This window comes from Protobothrops mucrosquamatus, unplaced genomic scaffold, assembly GCF_001527695.2.
Source record: "Protobothrops mucrosquamatus isolate PMUCROS unplaced genomic scaffold, P.Mucros_1.0 scaffold532, whole genome shotgun sequence".
NCBI classification, from domain to species: Eukaryota; Metazoa; Chordata; class Lepidosauria; order Squamata; family Viperidae; genus Protobothrops; species Protobothrops mucrosquamatus.
In genome coordinates, this window is record NW_015386839.1 from 312420 (window position 1) to 327867 (window position 15448).

Consider the following 15448-nt stretch of genomic DNA (forward strand, 5'->3'; position numbering starts at 1 on the left):
TCCTGGAGACCGAGTAGGAGCCTGAGGACCGGAGCACCCACAAGCTCGTAAGTAGCGTGTGCGTGCTCCCCTAACCTGATATGGTCCTCTGCTCCCGCCATATCTGCCTCTCCCACTGACCGTACTAATAACTCCCTCCTCCCTCAACCCCCCACCCTCCCCCCCCACCCTTTCTACACCGCAACCCTCAGACATGGCTAACCCAACAGCATACTTTCTTACACCAATGTAGGACATTATCTACCAGAAGCATATTTTATTTTTACAGCAATGACGATGTAATGACTTTTCCAGGCCTACCATAAATAGGCTGTTAAAATGCAGTTGATGACTGGGTGGCACCACAGAGATGCAGAAAACTCTCTGTGCCATCTACTCCAAGATCTGGTGCACCTAGGCCTCCCCACACGGCCTTATAACTATGACCTCTTAGAGCTTTTTAGCCCTTGTCATTGATCCATTTATTTTGTTAGCGCCACTACCACATTATCCAAAAGAGGGCATTGTATTTATTCTCCCCACTATTTTATTGTTAAAGCAATCCCAAAGACAAAATTGAGAAGAAATATGATTGGCTGGCCCAAGATCAGTTAGTAACTTCAATGGGGATTTTGAAGCCGGATCAAAATAATGCAGTGATTGGCTTTCCAAGAATGCATTATCTATGACCACTCATTTTCACAAGGAAGTCATTGATAACAGTTTCCTAAAACAGCAACAGCCTGACTTCATTAAAAAGTTTTCCTATACAGGCTTGTTCCAGAAATCTAGTCTAGCCAGTCTTCATAAGTTCAGCTGGAACAAGTAAAAAGCACAGTGAAAAGAAGAGACAAGTTTATTTAGAAGCATTTAGAATGAAATACAGGTAGTTCCTGACTTAACAATTATTTGTTTAGCGATCGAAGTTATAACAGACTTATGATCAGTCCTTGCACTTGCCATCCCAGTAGTCCCCTTGGGTCACATGATCAAATATGGGATTTTGGCAACTGGCATGTATTTATGATGATTACAGCCTTCTGGGGTCATGTGATCACCATTTGTGACTTTCCCAGGCAGCTTCTGACAACCAAAGTCAATGGGATAAGCCAGATTTGCTTAACAACCATGTAATTCAGTGAACAACTGTATTGATTTGCTTAACAATGATGGCAAAAAAGGTCTGAAATCGGGCACAACTCACTGCCTTGTTTAGCAGTGGAAATACTGGACCAAACTGCGGTCATACGCCAAGGACTACCTGTAGATGAAATATTTGCTTGGTATATGTTGCTATTATTGTTATTGATCGGTTACAGTTGTACAGTTTCTGATTTTTATGATTTGATAAAAATGCATGTATGGCTTTGGATAAAAAAAAAACACTTTCTGCTTTTATATTGTGAGATGTTGCAAGCTTTGGAAGAAATTGAGTACCAGTAAATAACCATAATGTTTCATTATGAAAGATACTTTAGAGAACAATCCATTGGTGTTCCACAATGCCGGTTACTTCTTTTCCAGAAAGTATAATCAAAACTGGAACCCCACTTAATTTATTTGTTATTGCTAGATTTATATTTTGCTTTTCATTTAGGAACTCAAACAAAGCATACAGTGTTCTCTCTCCTATTGCCCCCCACCACAACTAACTAGAGAGCTAGGTTGGGCTGAGAGAGAATGAACTAATAGTGAATCGCAATAATTTCCTCCCTATTACAAAGAAAATCTATACAAGTCCAATGCATTCCCCTGGATACAACATTTACATTCATAGCAGTCCCAAACCCCGTTGCCTCTCTCTGCAAGAGTATTTGGTTTACTGCTGTGTGTGGCTCTTTCACAATGGTACTGATAAATCAGAAACCCTTTCTTTCTTGTTGGCATTCATACTTTGCTGTTTCAGTCAGTGGTGGGGATCTTGTCAGATCTCCAAAACTACACTTGCTCAGTGGGAAAGACTTATAAATGAGATACCTGAGGAAACACAGAGATAAGAAAAACGTCAGCCTTTCACCAATAGATAAAACCACCTTAAAATTGGGATTACAGTTGCAGATGAATGCATCACTGTATTTCAGATAATATGCTATTACATATGAATATATTACATTGAATTTAAAAATCTTCTTTTCTGTAGTTCTTAAAATGAATGCAGAATAAAGTGAGTTATACTAAATCATTAAAACTATGCTATTCATTACACTTATATATCACTCTTTTTTCAAAGGGCTCAAACCAGCTCCCATACAATTCTCAGAAGGTCTCCCAACCGAGCAATTTCATGTGGTTGAAACTGTAAGACTATATTATATGTATCAAAACATTCCCTAGGATCACTAAAATCTCTGAAAGCACATGCTAATTCTTGCCTTTAGCAGGCCAGACAGTGGGCATTTCCCAGACTGTTGAATTTAATTGCTATCCATTTATTTTTCAGACAGCAGAAAACTGAATAAAAACCAGCAAAAATATGCTGTATCCATTGTCAGTTTCTATTGTGTCTTCATAGCTTTTGTTCTGAGTTGTCACTGGATGTACAAGGCAGGTTAAACAAAATCTTTGGCTAAATCTGCTAGACTTGCTGTCTTCCCCACTACCGAAGGTCACCAACTGATGCTAAACCATGGAAAAATCACAACAATGTTCTGATTGGTGGACAATTCTGACAGAGGGCTAAATTTGAGTTTGAGTATCCTTACTCCCACACACAAAGCCCCTAGCACAGTAATGGCGAACCTTTTAGAGACCGAGTGCCCAAACACTGGCCCCGCCCCTGCTCCACCCCCTGCCCTGCCCCTGCCCCGCCCCCACAGTCTCCCACCCCGCCTGCCCGCAGGGCCACTCACCACCTCCAGGGCCCACCACAGATCGCCCAGGCAGCCCAGCAGCGCCATGGCAGCCACGCCCTCTGCCTGCGCCCCGCAGCATCAACTGTGCGCGATGGGGTGTGAGGGCAGAGTCTTGTCTACACTGCCTGGCTGCCATGTCCTTGGCTGCACTGCTCCGTGTGGGCCACTCTCAGGGGCGACTCCTCCAGGGGGGCTGCTGGTGAGGAGGGAGTCGTGGGGGGAGACGAGGCTGGGGCAATGGCACGTGTGCCCACAGAGAGGGCTCCGAGTGTCGCTTCTGGCATGCGTGCCATAGGTTCGCCACCACTGCCCTAGCATATTTACCGTGAGGTGGGTCTGAGACCTGCTTGGTAAAGCAAGAGGAGCATTAATCTTTAAAGCCCCATACAATTCAGCTCCTAGGTACCTTCAAGACTGCCTTCACACAGAATCATTCCATCCTACATGCTCATTCCTGTTGGATATGCTTTGTATCTGCCATACTTAAGAGGTGAAGAAGGACGAAGGCTTTGAAGTACCAATTCTCTTTTGCAGCTCACCTTAAGAACTAGCATCTTCTCAGACGTTTCGTTTGCATTTTATTTATTTCATTTTATATAATTCCAGCAATTTATATGCTGTGCAATTAAAAAAAAAAGACTCCAGTGGCTTACAGAAGTAAAATAAAGAGCATAAAGCAAACAAATAATAACCAGACCAGACCAGCCCTCAAGCCAAAACTAACAACTGCCTCCTATAGGACTTGCTTTAGTATCATGATAGCAGGTTCCAATATCTCAGGGGCTGCCATAAAGAAGAGGGAGTCAAGCTATTTTCCAAAGTGCCTGAAGGCAGGACAAGAAGCAATGGGTGGAAACTAATCAAGGAGAGAAGCAACCTAGAACTAAGGAGAAACTTCCTGACAGTGAGAACAATTACGGTAACCAGTGGAACAACCTGCCTCCAGAAGCGGTGAATGCTCCAACACTGGAAGTTTTTAAGAAGAAACTGGACAGCCATTTGTCCAAAATGGTACAGGGTTTCCTGCCTGAGCAGGGGGTTGGACTAGATGACCTTCAAGGTCCCTTCCAACTTTATTACTACTACTACTACTACTACTACTACTACTACTACTACTACTACTACTACTACTACTACTATTATTATTATTATTATTATTATTATTATTATTATTATTATTATTATTATTATTATTATTATTATCTTCATGGAAGAGTCAGGAGTTGATTGTCGCCTGAGCGCCAACAACGTTGGTGCTGACCTAAGCTCAGGTAGAGCACTATTCCAAAGAAGAGGGGTATCTACAAAGGAGACAATGCCTTGCCGTGATTTTACAACTAGGTACTGAACTACTTAAGATGGAACTCTTCTGACTTTGAGAAATTATGACTGCTGGATTCTTCTTTTTTACTGTACTTCGTCTGCAATCATTGTGATCCTCTTGACTTTTGTCCTGCTGACTATTATTCTTATTCCACTATGAATTTGTTATTTGCAAGACCGCCTCCTACCAAATACCTCCCTTCGACCAGTCCGCTCCCACAGAGAGGGCCTCCTTAGGGTGCCGTCGGCCAGCCAATGCCGGCTGGCGACCCCCAGGGGGAGAGCCTTCTCTGTGGCAGCTCCTGCCCTCTGGAATGACCTACCCCCTGACCTACATACAACTGCGGACCTGCGCCTTTTTCGCCGAGCCCTGAAAACCCATCTATTTCGTGCGGCCNGCCTGGCGTAGTCTTAATTAGGTTTTAGTATAGGTTTTTATATGGGGTATTTTAGAGCAGGCCTTTATTTATTTAATTTGATTTTAGAATAGATATTTATTGTGATTTTTATTATCGCCTGTTCACCGCCCTGAGTCCCGTAAGGGAGATAGGGCGGTATACAAATCTAAATAAACATAAACATAAACAAATAAACATTTTACATTATGTTAACACCATGAGTAATCCCTTGATTAAGGCAGTGTGCAAACCTGAAAATAACTAAATTTACCAGGTAGAGAAGTGGCTGTGCCACACGTGAGATGACCACTTGCAGAAGGCTTTGAAGCAGCCACAGTTAGCCTTCCAAAGGACATGGCTGTTGCAGTGGTTTAAGAGTGAGGTTTCCTTAGCACCAACACACTCTTTGAAGTGGAAAAATTCTTAAAATATTCTGTACAGCCTAATGTTTTGCACCTCGGAATAAGGAAGTTGAACAAGGATTTTTCTAATTAAATGGCTTTCCTCATGTTTTTCAGGAGCATGATTTTGGCTTTTGTGCTTCTTTAGATAGATGGATAAACAGCATCAAATTATATTTTATAATAGGCATGTTTAATGCTTTGGTAGTAATTGCTTTTTGAAATCTGTGAATATGTTTGGAAGCATTTATAGAGCTGGAGAATTGCTAATATAATTATTTTAGTTTAGGCCTTGTGTGGGCAAGTATTATACAAGCTTGCCTCAGACAGCCATCAAACTAAGTTTTAACCTTAACAATCTCTACCTACTGCATTCCTCAACTAGCTTCTAGACATCTATTTAATCTGGACACATTCTTAGAGCAGAAGAAGTTTGTGTTTTATTGATTGAATAAAATTCATTAATGCCACAGCATAATTTTGCAGCCCGAATTTTGCCTGCTTATTTGAAAACAAATACAAACTTCAACACTCTTTACATCTGCAGCTCCTGAACAGGTCCACTCCTCCTTTCTGCTTATTTTGAATGTTCTTCTCCCAGGCTTTCCCCCAAGTTCTTCTCTTCCCTTTCATTCTCTAAAAGAAAAGAGAAGTCTCTTTATACAACTTTACTTCCTATCTTCTGCTCTTTGTGTCTTCTAAAGCTATCTCCCAAACTTCTCTGTTTGACCAGATATGGTCACTGGTCTTCGTGGAGACCTCAAGACCAGGAAAGAATGACCACCAATACTTCTCTTTCTGCCATGCAGCCAAAAAAGAGGCATTAAGTAGCTATTAAGAAGCATGTTCAAATAGCCGTACTAGTTAGCCTGGTTATAACAGCTATACTAGTTATTACAATTGTAATAACAGCTAGACTGGTTATTATAACAATTTTACTAGAATAAAATGATTTTTTTAAATCCACAATCTAGACCACGTAATTAGGGGAGGAGTCATTATTGAGATTTTTTTTTAGTGTTTGAGTATTTTGAATAAGATTCTACTTCTCTACTGCCTAGAGCAGAGGTAGGCAACCTTGGTTCTTTTATGACTTGTGGACTTCAACTCCCAGAATTCCTGAGCCAGCCATGCTGAGGGGGAAAGGGAGAGTTTCCAAGCTGAGCCATGCTGACTCAGGAATTCTGGGAATTGAAGTCCACAAGTCATAAAAGAGCCAAGGTTGCCTACCCCTGGCCTAGAGAATCAGATTCTACATGAGCTTGACTTACAACCAGTTGTTTAACAGTGGTTTGGAAAGGGTGCTTTATGGTTTTCATGTCATACCATTCTCTCCCATGATCATAAAACCACAGGTCAGGTGCTTGGCAACTGGCTCACAGTTATAAGCTGTTGCAATGTCCCGTGGTCATGTGATCATGATTTGAGATATTTTTTTGCTCGTTTCCAGAAAAAGGGAGAATGGATTTGGACTTACAGCTGTGTGATTCACTTAACCACCACATGATTTGCCTAATGACTGCCAAAAATGGCCATAAAATCAGGACCAGTCACATGGGTACCTTCACTTATGACTGTCACAATTTACAACCAAAATTTTGATCCCAATTTCAGTTGTAAGTCAAGGACTACATGTAGTTTCCATTTAGCTAAACTCATTTACCTTCCCTTGGTAGAAATCAATAAAAGGCTAGAAAGCGGTTTTAATTCTTTTTTTTTTCTACATTGTTTCCCTTGGCAAGAAAATGTGGAAAAATTAAGCAAAATGATGACAGCCTGAAGGACCTTCATTACACCACTAATTTTACACAAATTCGTTGGTTCTTCCTCTCTGATAGCTTTAGGAATAAAAAAAGTCATTCACATATTTTAGCAGCTATGAAACTACTCATTAAACTGTAACACAAGGAATTGCTATGATTTTAAGCCTAGTGACTTAAAATCTGCCTCACTCATTTCCAATTTTTATAAGAAAGTGGTACATCTTTGCTCTGTTTCATCCCAGCACAGATTAATAACAGCGATAGGATTTAGAGTTGAGTGAGCATAGACAGGGCTGCAGCTTTCTTTGTTCTAAAAAAATAACAACTTCTCTACAGATTATTGTACAAACATTGTAAATGTTGCCAATGCTACCAGCAATTCCATCGCTACTTCAACCCTTATTTCTGCATGGTTACGGCTACACAATGCCTGTTATTAAATGCATAGCTAATATCTTTATAGTTACATACTGAATTTCCACCACTTTGAGAGAGAAAGAAAAATAGGCAATGTTGCATTCTAATCCTTCTCCCATTGTTTTTTTTTAAATAAATTCCACAGGGTATAATAACATGATTTGTGTTCAAGGAATAAATATCCACATTAGTCAACATTCTAGTTCCTTTTCTTTGCTATTTCTTCTTTTCACAATTGAATTCTGTGACTGCTGAATATTATTTATTTAAGAAAACAGGAGAATAAACATTTACCTTAAATGTACCTTAAATATTTATCTTATTTAATCAAACAAGGTTTCCAAAATATTCTAATAGCATTTGCTTCTCCATTAGACTGGGTGTAGAAAACTCAAAATACAAGGGATTTGCAAAAAAAAAAAAGTTTGACATATGATTTCCATCCCAAAAGAAATAGATTATTCTAAGGATATAGGAAGCCCTCGACTTATGACCACAATTAAGTCCGAAAAATTCATTGTTAAGTAATGTCGTCATTATGTGAGGAATCATGTGAGCACACCCATTTTTTTTGCTGTGGTCAGTAAGTGAATCACTGATTGTTAAGTGATACATCACATGACTGCATTTTGTGACCATCCCTGCTAGCTTTCCCCTTGATTTTGCTTGTTGGAATCTTGAAGTTTGGGAAGTCAGAAATAGGGATCACATCATCCCAGAACATTGCAACCATCATAAATGTGAACAAGTTGCCAAGCTCCTGGATCGTGAACATGTGGACTGTGATGGTCATAAATGTGAGGACTGGTCATAAGTCACTTTTTCCAGTGCTGTCATAACTTAGAACAGATGCTAAACAAATGATTGTAAGTCAAGGACTACCTGTACTTGGCAGGTACTTTCATATCTTCAATAAAACTGAAAAGCACAGTGTTTTTAACGACTATATTATGGAACTGGGCTTATTTTCCCTTTTTAATTGAAAATTTTACATGTCTTTTGAGATACAGATAATTCATTCTAACAACTAAATCAAACTTCAGATTGCATAAGCCTCCCCTCTGAAGTATGAACAAATTGTAAATCTTCCCATTCCTTAAATGATCACAAAGGAATTTGAACTCAGTTGGTTGAAAGGAAAGCCAAAATCATCAACCAATCAACGTCCCACTACCTGGGATGTTAGATCCCCTCCTGTTTGTAGTTTATATAGTGTGCATTTTTCAGTTGATTGAAAAAACTGTAGTTGTGAGAAAAACATTTCTAGCTGCAAAGCCACTTTTTCTGCTCTTTGACTTAATTACTGTCATATTGTATGCATTATTTCTAATAACATATAATAATAAAATATTTTTTCTTATTCGTATTTTTTCAAATTCTGCCTTTTTCTGTTAGAAAAGTCATTCTCTATACAGCTGAGAAATTTCTAATCTAGAAGCATTGCTTTAAAGAACTAGATCAGCGGTTCTCAACCTATGGGTCGCGACCCCATTTGGGGTCGATCGACCATTTCACGGGGGTCGCCAAGCAAGGCTGTCCGCCATTTTTTCCCCTTTTCCGGCGGGTGCCTTACCTCCCTTGAGCTGGGCCAGCTGGTGGTCGGCCTGCTCTGTCTCTGCCGCTTGCCAGCTACGCCTCGGCTGGCGCAGGGGGCGGAACCACGCATGCGCGGCACTCCCGGGCAGGGAAAGTCCTCGACTTACGACCGGTTGGGTAGTCCTTGACTTACGACCGGTTTAGTCCTCAACTTACGACCGGTTTAGTCCTCGACTTACGACCGGTTTAGTCCTCGACTTACGACCGGTTGGGGTCGCGGCATTAAAAAGGTTGAGAACCACTGAAGTAAATAATATACCTTTCATGATTAATTCCTAAAGGTTATTGTCATATTATTACTATATTATACCAATGATTCTGTGACCATGATTAATCTCATCACCTCCAAATTTATTCTCACAACTACTGTTTTGAAGATCTAGTCTTTAAAAAGTCTTGTGCTGTTTAATGACCACAATATAACAACTTAACCTATCCTAATCTAACCTAGCCTAATGTCTTATATAGTAAAGACAAACTTACACAATCCATACATGCTTACATAAAATAAAATAACTCATGCTAGTCTATAAATATTTCCAAAGCTCAGGGCCAGACAACAGTAAGGACCTCTGAAATACAGCAAGGGAACCTGGATGAAAGCAAAATCAGCCACTCTTTGATTTGGACACGGAGAATCAATAGAACACTTATTAATGGAGGAATCACAACTCTCAGAGTTCAAGTCATCAATACCTAAGCAAGAAGACAAAATTGTGAAAGGCTCTGAAAGGAATAACTACTTATTTAATACTCATTTATTTATCATGATCTTGGACTGATCTAAATGTGGCCATACAGTACCCTCTGAACTTCTGCCAAAAAGTTGATTACCATACAGATAGAAAGACAAGACAGCAATGTTTGTTGCTATTTGAAGCACATTCTTCTAAGCATTGCAAGGCAAAAAGAAGGACCATGTCTAATAGTTGCTTTCCAAATCACCTCCAGCAGCATCATGTAGAAGAGCAGAATATGAATTAAAAATATGTTAGCTTCTGGCAACCGAAGAATATCTTTCATTTTGATACAGAAACAGCTCAGATAACCAACTGATCCTTCCCCCCATAAAGATAATGTGGCTAATTCTTGATATACTATAAACTTGTAAGAGTACATTCAGAAATACCTTGAGAAAATCTACAACAAATCATCTTGGTGCTGATTGGAACAGTGACATCATTCAAAGCAATATTACCTTTCCACCATAGCAAAGCAAGGCTCATGATGTCAAACTGATATTTCTCTAATAATGTGATTTCACAAATTACACAGATGATAATTTGATTCTGATTCTAGAGTTATTATTCTCATAATGCACACAGTATGTTAGATGCTTGTTTAAGTCCACAGGCCCATTCTGGTATTGTATTTACTTTACAAATAGTATTGCTTTTATATTTGGCCTGAAACGTTTTGGCAAAAGGATGTTTCAGAAATGTTACAAACACCAGCACAAGACTGAGTCAGCTTGAAGTATTCAAGATAATTATTTCAAAGGGAAAAGGGTGAATTCAGTGAACCTACGGAGCCCAAAGCACATTTTAAACTACTTCTCTCAGGAATCTTCTAATAGAAAGTATATGCCTTTGTTTTCCTTTGTTATACACAAGGCCAAGCAAAGGCATGATCTTCTGGAATCAACAGTAATTACATTGACTTCTTCATCTTCCCCATCCTATTTTTATAAAGCAATATTTGATTCAGAAGGAAATTTCAGCTCAGGATATTTCTCAAAATGCTGAGCACCTTCAGAAGTCATCTCTGGCTAGGAGCAAAAAGGAAAACAGGAAAGAGTTTCTTACTGTTTCGGGGCTTCTCCTCATCCATGCCTTCATCCTCGTTTTCTGGATCGATATCTTCTGCCTGAGTTATCCAGTCTAGATATCCTTTTAAGTCCTCCTCCAGTTGTTGTTTCTCTCTTAGCTTCTGAAAGTCACCTCGAGCTTTTGCCTTTTCTCTCTCTTTAGAAAACTCCCTGGTAAGAAGGAGAGGATTAAATTAAAAGGACAGAAGAGAGAGAAATAGAAAGAAGAAAGAGAGAGAAGATAAGAGAATAACTTGAATTGCCCTTAAAATATTAAGTTTCTTGGTATGATAACTCAGCTGCTTGTATTAATTTAAGCTCTGTGGTTCCTCAAGATATATTGCTAGGTTTTGAAACAGCTAAGGTGAGCTCCCTGTACTGCATCTCAAATTACTTTTGTAACTTGAGATGTAGATATTATTATTATTGGTGGTGGTGTTAAAATCTCCTATACCTGATGCAATATTACATTCAATGCATTACTAGGAATGCAAGGCAAATTTGTTTCTTATGTCATATCGATTTGCTGCCTCAAGTTTTCTGTCCTATTGTTTGGTTTTTGTTCCACTGTCAGGATTCTAATCATGAGGATTTAAAAATAGAATATTACAAAATACTTTATTTAATTCTTAGGATCAAAAGCATCTCAGTGAATTAATAAGTGGAAAGAGCTTTGCTATTAAAATAAAAAGGCCATTTACAAACGTGGAAATACCATAAGAGTTCATCTAATAAAAAACACATTTTTGTAGTAAGAAACAGTAAACAAAAGGTGGACAATAAGAAAATCTAGTCAAGATTTGATGCCTCTTTCCAAGCAGCAATTTTATATAAGCAAGGTGAACAGTATTAGAGATTATTTTTTTATTAAGCGAAGATTAAATTTAATGTTTTATGTCCATGGAGTTCAATCTCTTGTAATGTTACCCTGTATTGTCCACTAGAAAATGCAACTTAGGCTGTATTGGCCCTGCAATATTAAACATTATTATTTAACAATGTCTTTTAATAATAATAGTTAGAGGAAGATTTATGCTCAACTCTAGAAAGAATGTTGCCGTTAGACTTCAGATTCCTTTATTACAATATCAGATCTACTACCTGATAATAATTGTCCTGGCTTTAACAAATATATTTTACACATCTTGTAATCTTTTAAATTATAGAGTCAGAGACAGAACCTGAGATTTTTTAAAATATAAATAATTTGGTTTGCTTGGCTTTCTTGGAAAGCAGACATTTGCTATCTACTATATATGGGGCTCTGTATGGTTTTGGTTTTTTTGCATCAAAGCATTCTACATGGAAAAACCATTATGTTTATGGTGGTACTGTTAATACTTAATATCAAATGGGCATTTTTCTGCGACATCTAATACAGTTTTAAAAATGTTTTAATGATGGTCGTAAACTGGGTATCAATGTGTAATCAAAATGCATGTACACGCAATTCTCTTTTATTTGGCATTTTGTGAAGTAACTTCAATTTCCATTCCTTCCTATATCTTTGTGTATTGCACGAGGCCAAATTGTGTTTAGCTTATACAGTACAGGTTAAAATAAAGCAATATGGTTTATTTGGTTAATTCCTGGTTTGTTTTATCTGCATATCTTTTGCCAACATCCAAACCTCTAGCAGAGGTATACAACTATTTTGCCAATCTGTTTGCAGGAATGTTTCCTAGGAACCAAGGGAGATGTTTTGATGTTGATGTATTGCTTTGTGCTCCATGTTTCATCTGTTTTGCTTTTGTGTGAATGTCTCCTCCTATCATGGGGAGTCTCAGCAGGCACTTTGGGCAGACACACATATTCTATCTGGAAGAAACACACCTGAAGTTACAGTGAGCCCAAGCATATAGAGCAGTGATGGCGAACCTTTTAGAGACCGAGTGCCCAAACTGCAACCCAAAACCCACTTATGCATCGTCGGGTGCCGGGTGGGTGTGGCCCATTGGGTGGGCGTGGCTGCGGTGGTAATGGCAGACTGGGTGGGACTAAAAAGTTCAATCAATCAATTCCAACTTTGCAAGATTTTTTTTTCCCGCAAGAAGTTGAAATTGACTGATTGAACCTTTTTTTTTTTGCACACAGCGGTGGAGGCCTAAAGCGAAAAGGTTTTATAAAACCCAGCTGAAGGCCTAGGACTGGGATGATGGCGCGCGTGCCCACAGAGAGGGCTCTGAGTGCCGCCTCTGGCACCCGTGCCATAGGTTCGCCACCACTGATATAGAGCTTTATACATCATAAACAGTTCCTTAAAGGGTGCTTAACAACAATCCGAACCAGTAGGGCTGCTACAGTAGTGGTTTCACATGGCAGTAATGTTTCTGTCTTGGAACCATAGTTGCACTGTATATCAGTTGAAGTTTCTGATGGTCTTCAAGGGTATTGTATAAAGTACCTTACAATAATCCAATTAGGGGGTGATAAAAACATGGATGGAGTTTATTTGAAGATCTGTACAGTATTTCTATCTTGCTCCCAAAGAAGATTTGGCCACAGAAAGCAAAGTATTTGTAGATTGAGGATGAGTGAAGAGTTTGGAGAGAAAGCCTTTGGATCACAATTTAATCTGGGAGTCAATCTATTTTTATTTTCAACTACTATTATCTTGCAATTTCAAAATTGGTAAAAGAGAACAAACACAAAAATGAGGGGTCCTTGGTGCTCTCTGAGCTTGCTTATTTTCTTGCAGACATTTCATTACCCTAACTAGGTAACATCATCAGTGCTAGTAAGGAGTGCACAAAAAACACAAAAACAAACCAGGAATGACATGAGATGTCAGGTTTAGCTAAATTAATAAGGCAGATTTCAAAAACCAATTTTAAACCACGACACCAAATTCTTCTCTTAGCATCTATGTGTTCAGGTATTCCAACAAATTACTGTTATACCAAACCCTAATTTAGCACTTTTATAGGCCAAATTGATTTTACAATGATCTTCAAATATTTCTAGTTTTTGGCTGTCACGCTAAGAAAGCAAATTATAAATCGACTAATATATTCCAACTGGTAAAATATAAACATGGAATACACAGAAGTATCATTTTAATTTGCAACATTGAGCCCAAATTCCTTCACAATGTAGGAATCTAAATCAATGTAAAAATGATGGTCTAGCCTCAATTTGAACATATTTGACATCTCTCTAGTGACTAGTTCCACTGTCATGAACGTTGACACCTATTATCTCATAGCGGATTCAATATACCGGTATAGTGAATATTTGTCTTCCATAGTTAAGTCAAATTTCATCAGGAAAGTTCTGAACTGAGAAAGGACAATTTTTCACTAAATGGTAACTTTTTATATTTTCCCTTCCTTATCTGTTGCTGACTGTTTTAATGAAATTCATGTCTGCATGTAACATTCTTAAACAGAGTTGTATCTCTGTATGGCTGAAGTTTTACTGTAAATCCCTATAACCACTTTGTTAATTTGCACAAAGGCAATGTTAAAAAACCTTTGTACTCTAGAAAATACAATGTAATTTTATTTGAATGATCAGTATGTATGGACCATAAATGTTCTGATGCATGGTGTAAGGCTGTCAGTTTCTCTAAGGTATCAGAGAAATCAACCTCTGCTTTTCAGTTGAATTCACATAAGCCATACTCAATGTTCTAGGTTTGTAACCTGCAAGCATACTAATTATGATACTAGTTTTTTCTTCTATGATAGCAGTTTCTGTCGAGCAAATTTCAATTAATAGTTCTAATATTGTTGGTTTTTGAGGAGAACACTAAACTAGTTATAATTTTCTAGTTATATTATGCTACAAAATGGATGAATTCAATGTGGGTGTCTACTACTACAACTACTACAACTTTACAGCAATAGCAAAAGCACTTAGACTTATATACTTGTTCAGAGTGCTTTACAACAATCTGGGCCCTCATTTTACTGACCTTGGCAGGATGGAAGGCTGAGTCAATCCTTGAGTTTGTCAGGATTGAACTTCTGGCAGTGGGCAGAGTCAGCCTGCAATACTGCATTGTAACTACTGTGCCAGTTGTTAGGGTTTGGCCAAAGATCATTGATGTTACCAAAAGAAACGTAGATGCTGAATCAACACTTATATCCACAACACCACCCCAAAGAATAGAAATATCAGTTTAGAAGCCAGGAAAATAAATAGCAAAAACAATTGAAAACCATTTTTCCTTGTATTGCTTACCCGCTAAGTACACCGAGAACCAAGTTAAGTACAAAAAATGAGCCTATGATGATTAGTGTAACAAAATAGATCCAGGGCCACTCACTTCCTATGGCATCATTGACCTGGAAGAGTGGAATGATAATTAGTGAGAAAAGTTAATTCCTGTGCATTGCAAGTCTCCAGTTGAAGGGAACCTCAGCCACCAGCACTGGACCTGAATGTTTAGTGAATCAATTCTAAAGACAAAGAGAGATAGTCATCTGTCTAGGAATGCATAAATTTTGTTAAGTTCTCCACTCCTGATGGAGGTATTATTATATAGTCCTACTGTAATGTGACTGCCTTTAGGCATATTAATGATATGCACATTTTCATTAAACAGACTCTTTGCTTGGGTTTTGTGACAAGCTAAGAAGGTTGGTGACATGGAAGGATCCTGATCCTGGAGTCTTGCCCTGCAGCATGAGGAGAAGAAAACACCAAAACTAACAGCTTACCCGCTCAACACACCAAGAACCAGATTAAGAACGAAAAAGGATCCAAAGATGACCAGACTGACAAAGTACACCCAGGGTAACTCATAGCCCATAGCGTCCTGCATCTGGAAAGATGGAGGATAGTTAGAAGATAGAGACAGAAAGCAGAAATGGTTAGGGAGAGAAGACAGAGTGTTTACATATCAGGCCTATCTATCTGACCCGGAGAGTTGGAAATGTTATAGTTATTTATTTTTAGCTGTTTTGAA

General features: G+C 38.6%; 1 protein-coding gene across 1 annotated transcript in view; it reads right to left on the reverse strand.

Moving 5' to 3' along the window:
• CACNA1C (calcium voltage-gated channel subunit alpha1 C) overlaps window positions 1-15448 on the reverse strand; it is a 182976-nt gene that overhangs the window by 144378 nt on the left and 23150 nt on the right. The window contains exons 3-4 of the mRNA XM_015816939.1: window positions 15201-15304; window positions 10535-10707 (exon numbers count right to left, since the gene is read on the reverse strand). Of these exons, the coding sequence (XP_015672425.1) occupies window positions 10535-10707; window positions 15201-15304 (277 nt within the window). The remainder of the gene's footprint in view (window positions 1-10534; window positions 10708-15200; window positions 15305-15448) is intronic.